The sequence below is a fragment of the Gracilinanus agilis genome, chromosome 4 (genome assembly GCF_016433145.1).
Source record: "Gracilinanus agilis isolate LMUSP501 chromosome 4, AgileGrace, whole genome shotgun sequence".
NCBI lineage: Eukaryota > Metazoa > Chordata > Mammalia > Didelphimorphia > Didelphidae > Gracilinanus > Gracilinanus agilis.
The window spans coordinates 321,467,991-321,486,643 of NC_058133.1; the positions used below are offsets into that span (position 1 = coordinate 321,467,991).

At 36.3% G+C, this 18,653-nt stretch overlaps 1 protein-coding gene across 1 annotated transcript in view; it reads left to right on the forward strand.

The window, feature by feature from the left end:
* Positions 1-18,653, forward strand: part of SH3BGRL2 (SH3 domain binding glutamate rich protein like 2) — a 90,691-nt gene that overhangs the window by 53,754 nt on the left and 18,284 nt on the right. Inside the window, exon 2 of the mRNA XM_044676225.1 lies at positions 3,379-3,564. Coding sequence (XP_044532160.1) covers positions 3,379-3,564 — 186 coding nt within the window. The remainder of the gene's footprint in view (positions 1-3,378; positions 3,565-18,653) is intronic.

An 18,653-nucleotide genomic window follows, 5' to 3' on the forward strand; every position in this document is an offset into this window, starting at 1 on the left:
TTATCAAAAATAAACCTGACGACAGAAGCGTCATAGATAATAAAATGCAAAGTTTGTCTAAGAAGGGGGAGTTCTAACTTTTAAAGAAACTCCTCACCTATTATTTTTAAGTTCACTATAAATACAGTGCTGTTCACTTCATCCTTACCTGTGCCTCAGTTTACCTCCTTTCCTTTAATAGACAGCTCAGGAGTCATCTTCCACACGAAGTGTTTTGTGATTCCAATAACTGCTAGTTTTCTCTCTTTTCATAGTATCTTGTATTTTACTGTGTTTTATATGTATGTACATATATATGTATTTGTGAATTTTATACTCATCAGTCTCAATGTGCTTTGCTGTTTCCCTCTTTAGAATGTAAGCTCATTGCAAGTAGGAATCACTTCTAACATATCTGCCTAGCAAATGCATGTTGATTGTTTGGAATTTGCATCAAAGATGTTTAGAAAAAAGCAAGGAAATGAAGAAATCTCAGAGCTATCCAGTGGTGGTGTTTAAAGAAGCACTCTGAGAAAGAGTGAGCGAGAGAGAGAAAAAAATCATGAGAAAATAATCTTTGCATTAAAAAAAACTGGACTTATAGATGTTCTTTACAAATATGTTTCAGTTGCATAAAGCAATATACACCTGGATTAATATTGGTAATATCAATGGCTTATAATGCTTATTCTAATGCCGTTTTCAGTATCATTGAACATGAAACAAATTACATTCCACTAGACTATCATTCCTGTCTTTGCTTAAGTCACTGGTTTGGAAACTAATCACAACATTCAGCTCTCTTTATGTATGGCATGTGACATTATTAGTAGCATTAGTATTTTAAAATCTATTGCAAATATGTTCTATTATTCCTCAATGTCAAAGCCTCATCTGCTTTTAAATTTATTGTAATCAATTACATGAGTCCTTGCCCCAGAACAAAAGATAGGAATTGACTTGATAGTTCAATATCAAGCAACAGTGCCATAATTTTGACTGTTCATATAGAAGAATACCTTCATAAACTCAAATTATAGCGGTCAATAAGTTATAGTCATATGTAGTTGCCTAAGCCTCAGAGAAAAATGTAATGGCTTGCTCAGGATGTAACAGCTAGTTAGTGTCAGAGGCCAGGGTTTGAACCGATATTTTTAGAACTCTTAAGTCTAGCACCCTATTCACTATACTCTGCCACCATCACTTTTATACTAGTCAAGCCATCTCAAAAGTTTCATGGCTTTCCTGAGCAATTATATTTAGCTACTTTTAAAAATTCATTGTTCCAGTTTTCTTGGCACCTCTTGGGAGTTTTCAGATTGCTTATATCAGTGCAAAAGAAGCACAGAAGTCTTAGACTACTTGATTGAATTAATCATTCCATAGTATAAACTAGATGTGGATAAGCCATTAATCAATTTCAGAGCAATAAAATGCTTTGATCTTTGGATAACCATAAATGATGCTACATGGGAAACATTTTGTGATTGCCTGAGTCAGAAATACCTCTGAGCTTGTATACAAAACAATAAGCCAATTAGGAGTCTGAAAACCAGCAATAATACTCCAGTTCAGAGGAAGGGGAGCTTCAGTTAAGGCCCAGGAAGCATATCTATTGAGAAAAGGAAAAATTCTTTCTCTCCTCTTCCCTTAATCCCAGACCATTGTATGGGTTTGGGAGATCCTGAGGTCCTATGAGAAGGTTTCACCAGTGACCAGAGCTAGTAGCAGGGGCCACCAGAATGGTGTGAGTGGCTAAAGATAAAGGAAGCACTTGTAGATAGATATGGAATGACAGTCATCTGGAACAGCAACAACTTCAGGGAATGAGACACCTCATGGCACAAAAAAAATTCAACTGTGAGCTCAACAGAGGCAATCAACCTTGGAGCCCAGTAAAGACCCAAACATAAGGGAAAACTTCATGAGAATTTTATGAATGGATAAAAAGACTTTCAGTAAACAGGCACTATTAACTTAACCTTTGAATACATATATTTTCTACATTTATGCTTTATTACTATGTTCTGTTAAGTTCTATCTATGGATCTTATCTATGTAGGAGAAGGATGCATCTCCTGTTTTAGGAATGTTTCTTGTCACACTTTACTTTGTAAATATTCTTTTCTAAAAGCTAATTGATGCAACTAGCTGACAATAAATAGCACTGGTGGGAGCTAGTGGACTACAGAAACTCGGCTCCTCAGGTTTACCTCTAGAATGCTGATTAGGCATAGTTATTTGATTTTTCTGGGTGCCCCAAACTACACATATGGGTACAAACTGGAGGCAAGAGAGCCTAAATGTGATCTTACATAAAATTAAGTCTTACTCTTTACACATTGCTTAAAAGCAACAGTAAATATTGTCTCTGTCCAAAATGTTTTAATATATACTTTAAAATTTTAAGTGTCCATACATTTTGAAGACTTGTTAATAGGTAGGTGGTTTTGGCAAAAGAGTACAGATGACACCTAGTGACTAAGGAAAGTAATAGAAGACTAGAGGAATGAAAAGGGTTAATAATTTAATGGGACTTTAAGTTAGAGATTACACCTTTACGCTTATTTTTAGAAGTAGAGTACATTTTTCTGCTGTGAATTAATGAAAGAAAATATCTGTAAAAGTAATGGGTAATGGGTGCTTGCTATGCTGTTTAGGAAAAAAAAAACTGATGATGAAAGGTGTTTCCTCCCACCCCTACCTCATTAATTCAATTAAATGTCACCTCCACAGAGCATTGGAAGCAATGTGGTGAAAAAAAGCCCAGGACTGATGTTAGCAGACCTAGACTTGAGGTCTAGCTCCTCTCTTTATATCAAAGCTGTGGGTCCTTGAAAAATCCCTGAACTCTTCTGGGTTCTATTTTGCCATAGTAAACAGTGCTGGTGTCTGGCAGGAATACTGAAGTTGAGACTTTTAATGATAATAAATGACCATATATCCCTCTATGCGGGGCTGGGTTTGGACCTAAATGTGCTATGCAGATAAAAAAAATGTATATTTTTTCAAGTAATCTTAAACTATGCCTCCTAAAACCTGAGAGTTCAGTGGGAAACTATTTGAAAAACAACTATTCTGGGACTTATTTAAGACATTTCTTGGGTATACGTTGCATGTTACCTGCCTGACTCACTACTTTTCTTCACAACTTCTCTCAAGAAGTTAAGTTCATCTGCTGGAGTCAGAATGTAGATCAAAACATACTATTTTTCATTTTAGTTTGAGTTTTGATTTTATGTAAGTATTCTTTTACAACAATGAACAATAAAAACAATCCAAAAAAAGTTAAGTTCGGTTCCCTCTGAATGAAATTCAAAAGGCCTCCCCCAAACAAACAAAAAAAGAAATCCTTTTCCTGGTTCAAATATCCTCTTCTATGCTGGTTTTTCTCTCTAGATAAAGAAGAAACAGCAAGATGTAGTTCGTTTTCTGGAAGCAAACAAGATAGAATTTGAGGAGGTAGACATCACAATGTCAGAGGAGCAAAGACAGTGGATGTACAAGAACATTCCTCCAGAAAAAAAACCGGCTCAGGGTAATCCAACACCACCACAAATATTCAATGGAGATCGATACTGTGGGGTAAGTAACCGGAATGGTATATTGTGACTTAGATACAGATGTAAATTGATTCCCCCCCCCCCCCCCCTTCCTTCTTTTTTTTCTCTCTTCTCTCTCTTCTCTCTTTTCTCTCCTCTCTCTCTTCTCTTTTCTCTCTCTTCTCTCTTCTTTCTCTCTCTCTTCTCTCTTCTTTCTCTCTCTCTATATATATATATTAGATATGCGTATTTCTATGTGTATAATATATATATAGCATATTCAAAAATATATAATACAGATATTTTGTCTCTATATGATTTGAATAGGATGTTCCTTCCTTTCTCCCTCCCTCCTTCCCTCCCATTACTTTCTAAAACAGAAGGACAAGGGCTAATCCAGTGGAGTTAAGTAACTTTCCCAGGGTTACATAGCTTAGGTAGTATCTAAGGCCAGATTCGAATCCAAGTCTTCCTGACTTTTGACTGGTGCTCAATCTACATGCTACCTAGCTGCCCCATCAGGACATTATTTATTTGGCCAGCACTATACTGGGTTGCCTTTTCTCTGTGTGCATGAAGATGGATGGAAATATGGATAAATGGATAGATATCCTGACAGACAAGATTAATAGATGGTTGGATGGATGGATGGATAAAAGAGAATAAGCTTTAGAATTAAGAGGATGTGGATTTGACTGACCAATATGGCAGCAAAGGAAAGTGATAAATGTTGGAGGGGATGTGGCAAAATTAGGACATTAATACACTGCTGGTGGAGTTGTGAATTAATCCAACCATTCTGGAGATCAATTTGGAATTACATACAAAGGGCTATAAAAGACTGCCTGCCCTTTGATCCAGCCATACCAATGCTGGGTTTGTACCCCAAAGAGATAATAAGGAAAAAGACTTGTACAAAAATATTTATAGTCACGCTCTTTGTGTTGGTAAAAAATTGGAAAAAGGAAGGGATGTCCATTGATTGGGGAATGGCTTAACAAATTATGATATCTGATGGTGATGGAATATTATTGTGCTGAAAGAAATTGAACTGGAAGAATTCCATGTGAACTGGAAAGACCTCCAGGAATTGATGCAGAGTGAAAGGAGCAGAGCCAGAAGAACATTGTACACAGAGACTGATATATTATGGTATAATCGAATGTAATAGATTTTTCTACTAGCAGCAATGCAATGACCCAGGACGGTCCAGAGGAATTTACAAGAAAGAATGCTATCCACATCCAGAGAAAGAACTGTGGGAACAGAAACGCAGAAGAAAAACATATGATCAATCACATGGTTCAATGAGAATGTGTTTGGGGTTTTGATGTTAAAAGATCACTCTACTGCAAATATAAATACCATGTAAATAGGTTCTGAACAACGATACATGTATAACCCAGTGGAATTGCTTGGCAGAGGTGAGAAGGAAAGTGGGGGGGTGGGGAGGGAGAGAAGGGAGAAGAATCATGAATCATGTAACCATGGAAAAATATTCTAAATAAATTAAAAAAAAAAAAAAAAAAGAGGACCTGAGTTTAAGCTCCACTTCTGCCATACCAGCTGTGTGATCCTAGGCAAGTCATTTAACCTCTCGATACTCCAGGAGACTTTGTAAGATTCTAAATGATATGACATGAATTCCCTATACCAAATGAAATTAAGATCTGATAAAAACAAATTTTTTTAAACCAGATAGTCAAGTTATTCTCAACTTTTCAGCTTTATGAAAAGCCTTATTCTCTCTCCTACTCATCTAGTTTCAGACCTCTTAACAAAAAAGGGATGAACTAAAAAAAGAATATGAATACAAATACAATAGAGTATGTTTGTGTCTCTAACTGTGTTTCTGATTATATTTCATATTTAAATGTCGATAACTTTTAAATCAACCTTTTGGAGCCTGGAGGAAATAAACTCTTCCCCTCTGCCTATACATGAGTGAAAATAATCAAGAATTGTCTATAAACCAAATTCCTCTTCTAACATTATTATGAACATTTGAAATATATTGGGTCTGTACAACTACACATAAAAGAAAACCCAGTACCCATTCTCTAATCAATAACTTAGGTCTTTTCAGACATAGTATTAATTTCGTACTAAAACTTTAATAAGAAATAAATTGGAGGAAAGGTAAAGATGCTTCAATGGCTTTTGGTTTTTGGATTAAGACATCCAAGTTCAAACACAATTTGTTTCTCATTATGGTAGAGAAATAGGATAATGGGGTTCATCAAATGATATAATTTATATGAAATACTGTACAAATATTAAAGTGCTTTGAAAATGTATGCCTTTATTATTGTTGTTGATAGTTTAGAAGAAAAGGTAAGGAGCAGTTAGAGCAATGGAGCGTAAAGTTCTAAGATGGACTAGTATTTCCTTGGTAGCTGAACTATTGATCCAGTCATCTGCTGTTTTATGGAATGAAGGGTGGCTTTAGTTGCCAGAGTTGTACCATACATGATAATATATGGATTTAAAAGACCTTTGCATGGGGGCAACTGGGTAGCTCAGTGGATTGAGAGCCAGGCCTAGAGACGGGAGGTCCTGGGTTCAAATCTGGCCTCAGACACTTCCCAGATGTGTAACCCTGGGCAAGTCACTTAACCCTCGGTGCCTAGCCCTTATTGCTTTTCTGCCTTGGAACCAATACACAGTATTGACTCCAAGACAGAAGGTAAGGGTTTAAAAAAAAAAAGACCTTTGCAGAAATGAGGGGCTGTATACTATGTAAAATATTATACTTTTTCAATAAACTTTGCTGGTTTTTGTTTTTTTTTTTTACTATCTCCCTTTTCTTGATTTCAGGTGTTCAGTGAAGGAGGAGGGGAAGGGAAGGATACATTAGGAAATGCAGATAATGCAAAAATAAATGGTATCAATAACATTTTTTCTTAAACCCTTACCTTCTGTCTTCCAAGGTAGAAGAGTGGTAAGGGCTAGGTAATGGGAGTTAAATGACTTGCCCAGGGTCACACAGCTAGGAAATGTCTGTGGCCAAATTTGAACCCAGAACCTCCCGTGACCTGGCTCTCATTTCACTGAACCACTCAGCTGCTTCATCAATAACATTTTCTTTAGAAAGCATCAATACTTACTTAGTGGCTATTAGTAAATTCTTTAAAATGGGCAATTTTGCATAATCCTTTAAGTAAAAAATTGCCTCCACCTGTTTGGAAGGAAGAGGATTTTGAAGTTTGAAAATTAAGCTCATTCTTCCTTCAGTGTTTTTGGACAGATTTTGAAAATAAATGCTCACTTCTGAATCCCTACTTTCTAGCACATAGCTAATCATAAAACCATAGAATTCTAGAACTAGAACTTAGAGATCATTTAGTTCAACCCTCTTGTTTTATTTGTTAATAAGGGCAACTAGTTAATTTCAAATTCAGCCGCAGTGGTGTGACCTTGGGCAAGTCACTTAAATCTCGCCTGCCCCAGTTTCCTCAAATGTTAGATGGGGATAATAACAGTAACACCTAACTCCTAGGGATGTTATGAGGATCAAATCAGATCATCTTTGTAAGTCACTCAGCACAGTGCCTGACACATAGGTTTTTGTCCCCTTCCCAGATAATGATAATAATAAAATAATAATAATAATAGTCATATTCCAAATACATTGAGGAATTTTCTATTTAGAAGAAATTAAATCCTTTCATAAAGCAAATTATCACTCCCTAATTTATCAACTTTGCAAATCCAGTTTTCACACACTGAATTTTCCTTAAACAGAGCTCACATATATAAACAGCTAGTCTGCAGCCAGAAGGGTTACAAGGTGGTGATGGTGGAAAGAGAAGATTAAGGCCCTCGTGTAGGATATGTGTAGAGAGCTATATCAGGGCCCAGACCAGGAGAGGAAATCTCATTGAAGAACCTGTTCCAGATTTACTTCTAGTTTCTTGGGCTCTTCACTGGATGCTCAGAAATTTCTTGCAGGTCTGCTGCTTTAGCCTCTTAGGTTAGATGGAGGAAGAAGATTAGAGAGGAGATGCTGTATTCTCCAGGTTTTAGGGTCTGCAGTTTTAAAGCCCCAAACTTAGTAATAATAGCTAACATATATGTAGTGTTTTTATATAGATCTTAATAGTAACTAGCATTTATATAATGCTTAAGGTTTGCAAAACACTTTATAAATAACATCACATTCATGTGTCCAAAAATTCTATAAGGCAAGTGTTATTATCATCTCAACTTTACAGATGAGAAAACTGAGGCAGAGTGATTCAGGAACTTTCCTATGGCTATATACTGCTTAAAGCAAGGTTTGAATTCAGTCCTTCTAGCACTCTTTCATCTATACCACAGTATCCAGCTGCCTTATGAGCTACCTTCAGGAAGAGTTGTGGGGGAAAGCCCCATAACTAGAGGATATTCCACCCTATCCCCAAATTGTTCAAAGATTTAATTCAGTAGGTGGCAGTTTCAGTCTATTATGGTTTGACTTCCACTGATATTTTTAGCCTGATTTTATGGTCTTCCCAGTAGAAGCTGCAGGCTCTGTGAGAAGCTGGACCATGTCCATTTTGATTTGGTTTCTTCAATGCCTTCCACATATGAGGCCCCTAATAAACATTTTTGTTAAGTTTAATTACTTAGAATGCTGCCCCTCCCTCTTCAATAATTCTGTTTTCCAGCCTTCTTGAACCATTGTTGCACCAAACTTGAACTTTCTCTCCTGCTTCTGCATATTCCCACAAACCATCCTTTGAGGTCTGGGGTATATTCATCTTTTCCTCTCAGATTCCACCTTCTTTGAAGACTGTCCCTTCTTCTGGGAATTCTTTCCTGATTGCTCAGTTGTTAAGTGTTCTCTCCCTCTTTACTCTATACTCTAATCATTCGTCTATACATTATATCCTCCAGTAGATCCAACGTTCCTCCAAAAGTATGTACTGTTCCATTTTTGTTTCTTCAGTGCCTAGTGTAGTACCTGACCCAGAGTAAGCAGTTAATAAATTTTGGTTGAATTGCTATGTCAAGTCCCGAATTTTGTACCTCTCTAAAGATGGTGGACTAGTCCATGGGTCTACTGTTTCACTAATCAAAGTCAGTGCCAGATGTTTCAGGATTTCAGTTCTAGTGAATCCTAAGCCTTTCTAAAATTGTATTCCGTGAATCGTGCCTAAGATGCCACCTCTATTTGAAGCACCTAAGCCCTAAATGTTACATTTTTTCCTTTCAAAGATTTTAGTCTATGAGCTTTTCCTGAACTTATTCATGATTCATAGATTTAGAATTGGAAGGGCATCTAGTATAACCCTCTCATTTTACAGATGAGGAGACTGAGGCCAAGAATGTTTAAGCAACTAAAGTAATCTCTCCAAAAGACTTTTTTCCTAAAAGGAAAGTATCTGAGATGCATCCTCATTCACCATTCAGCCATCATCTCCAGCATGAAGACAGAAGCTCAGGCTTGAATGGGGCCTCAGTGGCCATCTGGTTCAGCCCATAAGTGAATAAAAATTCCTCTTGTAGCACACTCACCGCATAGTTATCACGTCACCCCTTGAGAGCCTGTCAGAGGGAACCCATGTCCTCCTGGGGCAGCCCATTCTGTTTGGGGACGGCTTGAATTGCTTCTTCCACCTGTTGCTTCTAGCTCTGCAGGGATCTGCAGCACCGGTCTGAACCCTCTTCCACATAACAGTCCTTCCCGTCCTGAAGCGTAACTATGGTGAACCCCTCAAATTTCCTTTTCTCTGTGTTAAACAACCTCTCCTTCAACCAGCACACTGTCCCCCAATCCTCTCACCATCCCTACTACTCTCTTTGGGTTGTCACCAGATGGGTGCTCTGTGAGGAAGAAGATTCATAGTCCTGTAAATGGGCAAGTGGGAGGCTTTAGCCCTGGAGCAGGACAGAAAGGGGCAAATTTGGGAAGAGGGAATAGGGATTTCTCATCTCCCCCTGATGAATCTTGGATTTATGCTCCAAAGCATAAAAATTTAATATCTTTTGCAATTTTGTCTATTCTTTACAACTGTGTTTTTTATTCTACTGTTTCTAAATGTTTAATACTATCCTTTCCTATGCTGTGGTTGCACCTTGAAAATGATGGTTTATGCTTTGAATATTGAAACCTCTCTGCTAAACAGTTGTCAAGGCCACCCACAATTCCATGGCCACCCATGAACTTGACTTAAACATCTAGCCCATGCCTATTTTTTTTTCTTAATGCTCTCATTCTGTGTATGTTTTCATTCCTTAGCCATATACAGTCTTAGGAGATGCCTAATGAGAGCCAAACTTGAGGATAAGGAAATAGGACTATTTTATCATATGCTTAAGACCAAAGTTTATGAGAAAAGATTTCATAATTCTATAAGTTACAGCTTTAGGGTTACTTATTTCACCCTATTGGACTATCAGACTTTATATCTCATTCTGCCAGTCAAAGTACAGATTAATTATTAAAAGTTTCTCCTCAAAGAGATTAACTAAAGGAATGGAAAAACATATTTACCTTGTTAGTCAGTGGATATGAATAATTACAGTGTTGTATTTTTCCCTTTCAGCCTAATTCTTTGATAGGATAATGTTAGTCATTTTTTCCTTCCTCCTCTGCAGTTAAAACAGCTTTGACCAGAAACAGAAGTTATACTTTTTTTAATCTACCTCTCTAAGGCTTACCTTTACTATTAGATGGTCCAGTAAAAGGTTTGAATGGAACTAGTCTGGATGACTTTGTCTTCTATAACCTTTTAGTACTAGAAGTGTCAACTTTCTCCATCTTAATTTCACAACATAGACTATAGCTGAAAGTAGCCATTAAGTGAAGAAATTCTGCTTGCAGGCTGCCCTTAGGCAAGAAAGAAACAGCCCTCATCCAGTTTTAAACCACTGGCAAACAAGTAGTCTTTAAAAAAAAAAAAAGAGTTGAAGGAGAATCTTTTTTTTTAAATCATGTTCATTTTCTTTGATAGGGCAATCCAGTTTACCCCTCCTCTGGCTTCATTTGGTGGTGATTGTATTTGCCCTTTTTTTAAAGTGGATCATCTTTGTTTTTATTTCATCTAACCTTCAGTTTGGCTGTGTCTTCCTTATGCAGGAGCACAACTGGCAATATCAGCTTATCACCTGATTGTCTCTGGTTTAGCAGTGTGAAACAACACAGCTGTTCAAAGCAGCTGGAAGGGAGGGACCTCAAACCAACCCTTTTTCTCTTTTGGAGAATACTGGAACATCCTAATACCCTAAGGTTCTCTGTCTTAAATGCTGTGTAATCCAGGACAGTTTAATCAGTTTACCTTTGATGTTCTTAAGTGAGTTCAGTCCAACACTGTGAATCCTGGGTTTGACAACTCTGCTATTTGCTACTTGTGTGACTTTAGGCAACTCATTTAATCTCCCTGGGCCTCAGTTTCCTCATTTGTAATACAAGTAGGGTTTCACTAGATGGCCTCTGAGATCTCTTCCAGCTCTTGATCTTTGATCAATTCCTTCTGTTTATTAAATGTTCCTAACATCACTTATAAAAGATTTGATTTAAGGGTCACAGGACCAAATAGAAGTATAGTTGATTAGAATTTCTAAACAGGTCCAAAGCTTTATAATCTCTTAAGTCTGGAATGATCTGATGAATGTTCTTTCTGTAAATAGAATTTTAAAAAACAAATATCCAGATAGTATCCAGGAAATTTATATTTCTTTTTTAAGTGGCTCCCTATACTATAAACAAAGTGGCCTTTTCTTCCAGCTTCAGCAGGTTCAATAAAAGGAATCGAGTTTCTGAAATTGTGTGAGAGCATGTATAGACTTGCCCTTAATGATATTTATGCATTTTTGCCCTTCCCTAAAGAGACTGCTGAAGTAATTGGTAGAAAAGGTATTTATGACTATGTTTGAAGAAAAAAAAATACACTTAACCAGACTAGAAAAAAGTATCAATATACTTTAATTGAAACATATATGACAGACTAAGCAATTTTTGATGGGAAAGCAGAACGGTTTTAAAAATGCAAATCCTTTAGTTATTTTCATGTAATAGAAAGCACCTCTTTCTTCCTAAAGCTATATACCTATTTAACTTTATTACTGATTTTGTAGTATTGAATGCAAATAGAATGTAAGCTACTTGAGGGCAAGGGCCAACTTGTTTTTTGTCTCTGAATCCCTAGTATCTATATAGTACCAGATATGTATTAGGCATTTAATGAATGCTTGTTTTTAAAAATCTGAGGTAATTAGTTTCAAGGTTAGATAGAAGATAGAAAAATTATCTTGCAAAGAGTCCTGGGATACAAATTATCAGCTACTATTCCTTAAGAATTTGAAAGAAAATTATTTAACATCTTCTTAATTTAAGGTTTTAACAAATCATTGGGAATCAATTGAATATCAGCATTTGAAAAAAGGAGTAATGTCAGGGTGAAAAAGATAAAAAGGAGTAATAGACTAGAACTTTGATTCAATAAAGTTTCTGTTAAGTATCATCACACTACTCTTATGTGGAATTTTTACACATTAAAACTGCTAATCTTATAACTCATAGTTGGTGTTATAAAAATATAAAAATATTTTCTTTAAGTAAAGAGTTACTTATTTTAGTGTTTATCACAGTCTTTTTCACTGAATGAGGGCAAGTTCCAACATTTAGGCAAATGAGAAGTTGTACATTTATTTGGAGATGGCTGAAATCCATATATTGTGTTAATATCATGCATGAAAAGGAACATGGTATCTAGTTGAAGATACCCACACACACAAAGAAAAATATATTTATTTGACTATGGCACAGTAGTGGCATAGTGGATAAAGAATATGCTGGATAGGAAAAAAAAGTGCTGAAGCATTACTGATTAGAGAAATGTAAATCAAAACAATTCTGAGATATCATCTCATACCCTTCAGATTGCCTAAAATGATAAAAAGGCAAAATGATGACTGTTGGAGGGGATATGGAGAATTAGGGACACTAATGCACTGTGAGTGGGACTAAGAACTGATCCAACAATTATGGAGAACAATCTGGAATTATCCTCAGAGTTGTGAAACTGGGCATATCCTTAGATCCAACAATACCACCATTGGGTCTGTTTCCCCAAGAGATCAGAAAAAAAGGAAAAGAACATCTATGTTCCAAAATATTTATAGCAGCTGTCTTTGTGGTGGCAAAAAACTGGAAATTGATGGGGGATGTGCTTCATTTGGGGAATGACCAAACAAACTGTGCATATGATTGTGATTGTAAGAAAAAATGAGCAGGTTAATTAGGGAAAGAAAAAAAAAACTTGGAAAGAACATTAGAGAGCTACAGAATTAATATTTAAAGAATATAACTGATGAATAAAAACATAAATGATATAATTTATATATATATATATTTTTGTTTGTTTGTTTGTTTTTGTCAAGTGATGGCTTCTATGGTTAGGGGAGGCAATGGAGAGCATTAGATACCTGGGAATACATTCTTAAAAATTTTAATTTAAAAAATGAAGGGAAAAAGGGAATATGCTAGTGAATCTATTATAAAGCACTTTGAAAACTTCAAAGTACTATTTAAATAATGTATTTGATGCTTTTGTTTATTTGATTTTTTCTTTGAAGGTTCAGTTGAGCAGGAGTGGGGTTTGAAAGGACTGGATGTAAAAACAAGGCATGAGTAAAATATACTAAAAGGGCAAAATTACCACTTAATTGCTGTAAAGCCTCAATGGTGCGAATTGTCTTGTCTTTTGAAAATGTTAAGAAAATGAAGATCTTCAACAAACAGTAATAGAAACTTTCTAGAAATATAAAAATTAATATTTGTGAATATCTTCTGGGTTTGGCTACAAAATTCTCTATAGAATCTAATGTCAATTTCTTTAGACATTCTGTACCAAAGAGATTTTTAAGAATAATTCTTAAGAATCAAAATGAGGTTTCACTTATGAAAATAAATAATGTCCAAATTTCTCAAAAAATGGGAAAGCTTGTAATTTCATTCTGCTGAAGATCTCAGATGCAAGATTTAAGTAAGGGAAAGTAATGCTATCACTGCTACTGCATTTGATGGGATTACAAATTAAATTGCATGGAGGATGTGCAGTGAAGCAAATACTTTCAAATGCTGCTAAATACAGAACATTTTCAGATGCATGGCCTGGATGCAGACTCAGACTGCAACACAAACATTCAACTCTGATGGCTTATCATTTTATATCTTTAATTCTTTTTGTCTACTTCAAGCTTCTTAGTTTTCTGAAATATGCCCAGGTTACCTAATATTTAGAAATGCCCTATACATTAGGGAAAACTGAATCGGCTGCATATTTAAATCCTGGCAAACCATTAGTTTTTGAAAAGATTATAATGAAAATAAAGCAGAAGCAGCTAATAATAAGAAAAGGATACTGATTAGTAACATGGCAGTCTTTCAGATGAGTTAGTTTCTCCATGTTCTTGACATTGTGGAAGAACACCAAGTTTTAAAAAATGTAACTTTGTTACATTATGAAATTGCACTTTTTTTTATCTATTCAAGCTTTTGTTGCTTCTCAAGACTAGAAAAACTAAGATGCTAGATTCATTTAAGTTTCATTTTCAATTTCCAATTAAAAAATATTACTCCTCAAATACGTAGCTATGTGTACATGGTCACAGAATCAGCCTCAGAGTGAGGATCTCAGGAGCTATTTAGTACAAATAAGCCATACGTAGACATGAATTCCTTCTGATATGGACATAGAAAGTGGTCATTTAGGCTTACTTTGAAGAATTCCATGTACTATCTCTGAGCCATTGTTAGAAAAAAAAAATTTTAGATGAAGCCTAAATTTGCTTCTTTGCAGTTTCCATCTACTGTTCTCATGTCTACCCTTGCAAATGTGACAGCTCTTCAGATATTTAGAAGAAAACTACCATTTTCTTCTAGTCTTTTCTGATTCTAATATGGTCTTGAGTCACCATTCTGTTTGTCCTCTTCTGGGAGCTTTCCAGTTTATCAGTAATCTTTCTGAAATGTGCCCATAACCAAACCCATTACTCTAAACTAGATTGAGGACAGCCTTCAATGTAGTTAGCATAGTCTCTGCTCTTCCTCTTGACTGCACTTGCTTCCGCTGATGATTTAATAATCCAAAATCCTGTTTCCAACATCATAATAGGCTAATATGAAATCAGATCGAAACTTGATGAATCAAGAATGTTGGAAGCACTGCATGGTAGGGAATGGTGCTGAATTTAAGAGTGGAAGGAATTTGGTTCAGATTCTGTCTCTTCCACCAGGTATCCTTGGGCATGTCAAATGACTTCTTTGGGCCTCGGTTTCCTCATCTCAGGACTGAAAGGATGGAGGCCTGGGCCTGCTGCCTGTAGCTACCCACCCACAGCACAATGCTGTGCCATATGGGACAACCCAAGACAGCGAGGACCCAGAGACAGTTACAGGGGAAATTGCCACCATGTCCCAAAGCACTATTCACATGGATAATAGTCTTAGATTATGATAGAAATTCCAAAGTCACAGATTTATTTATGATAAGAAAGAAAAGGAGAGGTTTTCATCTTACTCTATGATCCTTAGGGTCCCTTCCATAGTTAAATGTATGTTCCTATTATTTGAAAATTATAGGAATCAGTATTTTAACATTTTTAGGTAATTACATTTCATAAGAAAAACTAATCATCCATGTATGAAAAATAGCTAGTGAGGGATTCAGAAAGTGCTTTCTTTACATGTGTGCATTTAAATTCCTTTGTTTATATAAATATAGATGAGAAAGTTTTTACAAGACTCTTGTTTCTGGTTTTATGGATTTTGGCTAGAACCTCATAACCAGTTTGTGATCATCTTAAGATTAAGGTTTCCAACATAAACACATTGAAGCCTGGAACGTAGAAGTTTGGCTTCACCACAATTTACAACATAATTTTTCTTATGTACAGGACTTGTGAGTTACTGTGTATTGAGTCTTTTTTAAGGCATAGCCCATATTCCAATTACATATACAGGAATTAGCCTACATCAGTTCAACAGTGAAAAGCATATAAATCTGGGGTAGTACAGCAATTCTCAAATGTTTTGGTCTCAATAACTCTTTACAACTCTTAAAAATTATTGGGGACTCCCCAAAGAGCTTTTATGTGGATTATATTTATTGATATGTCACATAAAAAATTAAAATATCTCAATATTATTATGAAAATAGTTTTGACCTTATAGACCCTCTGAAAGAATCTTGGGGACCATCAAGGACTCCAGCCTATACTTTGAGCTATGGAAGCAGAGCTAGCCTTACATTCTGGAAGACCTGAGTTCAAGGTACAGCTTTGACATATTTGGGCTTAAGTTACAGAGAAACTTCAGATGGGTACTGGAAGAGAATCCTTCCTTATTAGGAATTCCTTCTACCACTATGATCACTAATCCAGCCCCTGTACATTCAAAACAAATAAAAACAGTTTGTTTTTAATATTCAGGTCTAAATTCCCATTTCTTTGCCTATTTTAATGAATTGGCATCCCAGTTGATTTTTAATCATTCACAATTCTTTCTGGAGATAATAGGCCCCTAGATTCTTTTTGTTTCTTTTTTTCTTTTATTATTTCTTTTTTTTAAAGGTAATTATCAGAGTAGTTAGATGGTTCAGTAGATAGAGCACCAAGCCTGGAGACAGGAAAAGTACTTGGGTTCAAATCTGGCCTCAAATACCTTGAGCTTTGTGTCCTTGGGCAAATCAATTAACCCTATTTGCCTAGTCATTGCCCTTCTGTCTAAGACAGAAGGTAAATATTATTAAAAACAAATGAATGAATAAATGAATGAATGAATGAATGAATAAAGGTAATTATAGCTGTGGTTTAGCTAGCCAGCTAGACTCCCACTCCTTAGAGCTACTCTTCTTATTCATCAGTATGCTTATAGTAAAGAAGACTAGAGTTTACAGAGCTTGAGAAATAGAGGCTGAAGGCGGTGTCATCACCATCCATTGCTATTGTGGATACATAACAGCCCCCCACCACCTCACTCCTCACTCTAGTAATCACCAGTATTTCCTACCACTGTTACATACTTTCTCCCTTTCCTGGGTCAATCCCTACTTTCATCTGGTTCTGAGAAAGAAGAATAAGCCAGACATTGTTGTGGGAAAAGAATTGTGCAGCCCAGCCCTGGTTATATATAAAAGTACATTACAAACAACGCCCAGGACACTCAGATTATTTGCCATAGTATAATTTAGTCACAACTGAACAACCATGAATGAATACAACGAATAGGTTGTTTGAAATCACATTCCAGGCCTGCAGGGATTGGAATTCAGACAAAGCCAACAGCCAGCATTTCTGCAGTGAGACAGCAAGAGGAAGAGTAGAGATGTTTGAGGCAGCTCAGGTCAGCTACTCTCACCCATTTACTTCTCCAGGCTCCAGCTAGGTCTTTTTGTGTTATGTGATTGCCTTGGGCTAGAAAGTTTGGCTGGATGAGGAGTTATTTTTGGAGTGAATATTTAGGAGATTTGTAGAAGAGAGGAATGACTAGAACCAAAAGGTGGTTTCTCTCCTCTTAGACGGTCTTTTGATAGCAGGTTCCATACCCATTTACCGTGTATCCCCATCATGTTTTATCCCTTTATTCCACTTTATCATGCAGGAAGGGCAATGCGAGCTAGTGTATAGGCCTGAAAGCCATAAAATTCTGATTGACTTCACATTCACTCTCTGATAGATATTGACTGTATGACTGAGCAAGTCACCTACCCTCTTGGTATCCTAGTCAATTCTCTAAGCACATAAGTTTCAGAGACGGTGCTGAAAGAGGGAAATTCCCTATTGGGTATCCCCTAAGCCAATGAAATCACAGGCCTAATCCCCATCTTATACTTTAATATCAACATTTTCTCATTATTTAAATTTAGCATATGGTTTTCAGAAGTTACTATGGCAGGGGGAAAAAAAGAAAAATATTTTTACCCTACAAACTGTCCAGATGCCAGATAGATAGATAGATAGATAGATAGATAGATAGATAGATGAAGCATTCATTAGGTGTTCATCGTATATTAGGCACTGTGCTAAGTGGTTGGGGATATGGAAAAAAGCATACAAGAAAGTCCTTCAAGGAATTGTCATTCTATTGAGAGGGGAGACAACATATAAAGGGGAGCTAGAAAAGGGTGGAGAGACTTCAGGAAATGGAACTTTGTCCCCAGCCAGATAAAGTAAAAGTCTCAGTGATCAGAGTTAGGGGGAACCAGGAGTGGCATTCTGGTGGGATGGAACTGGTCCACCAGCAATAGATACAATTCATCATTAAGCTCATATTCAAAGTCTTTCTGGGTTGTGAGAACCTGCCAGAGTTTACACTCTCCTGGCATAACACTGGAGAATTCAAGGTCACCTTCATGCCCCATGAGGCTTTGTAATAGACCTTTCCCAGAGGCCTTGCGTATAGGCCCTTAATGTTTATTACACTGAATTGCTGCATAAAGAAAGACTAATGAAATAGTGGAAAAGCCAGCAATGTTTTAGCTTTTGTCTCTCCCTCCTCACATGCTGTGTAAATGGCATATGGAGAGTCATTATTATATAGCTAGGAACCAGAGAAAGCATATGTCATGGGATCATATTCCTGTAACTAGATTTTTTGAAATGTTGTTATTAAGGGCTAGCAACCTAGACATTCATTGACATGCAACAAATATTTATTCTAAGCTGCTTTAGGGCAAGAACTGTTGTTTTTCATTTCTTTCTCTTCTTCACCTTCTTCAGTTGTCCCACCCCCCTCCTGTTTGTAGCATAATGCTTTGCATATACCAGTCATTAATAATTTTTTAAAATGATTTAAAATAATAATCCAAAAATATGTCCGTTATGCCCAAGGTCCTGGACTGGTGCTGTAGGAGATGCTAAGAAAAAATAAGGCATGGTCCCTTGCCTTCATGGAGTTTACACCCACCCAGGAGGACATCATAGGATTTAGAGTTAGAAAGAGAATGTAGAAACCATTGTGAAAAATTGTTCACCTTCTTTTGTGTTCTAAACCGAGTCACATGGTAGTCTGGTGAACAGTATGGACTGCTTCTCAGAATAATGTTCCTAAAGGTATAAAATATGTTGGATTCCAGAGGAAACTAATTAAATTAGTATACTGTTTTCAAAATCAAAATTTTTTTAAAGTTCATGGATCACACATTA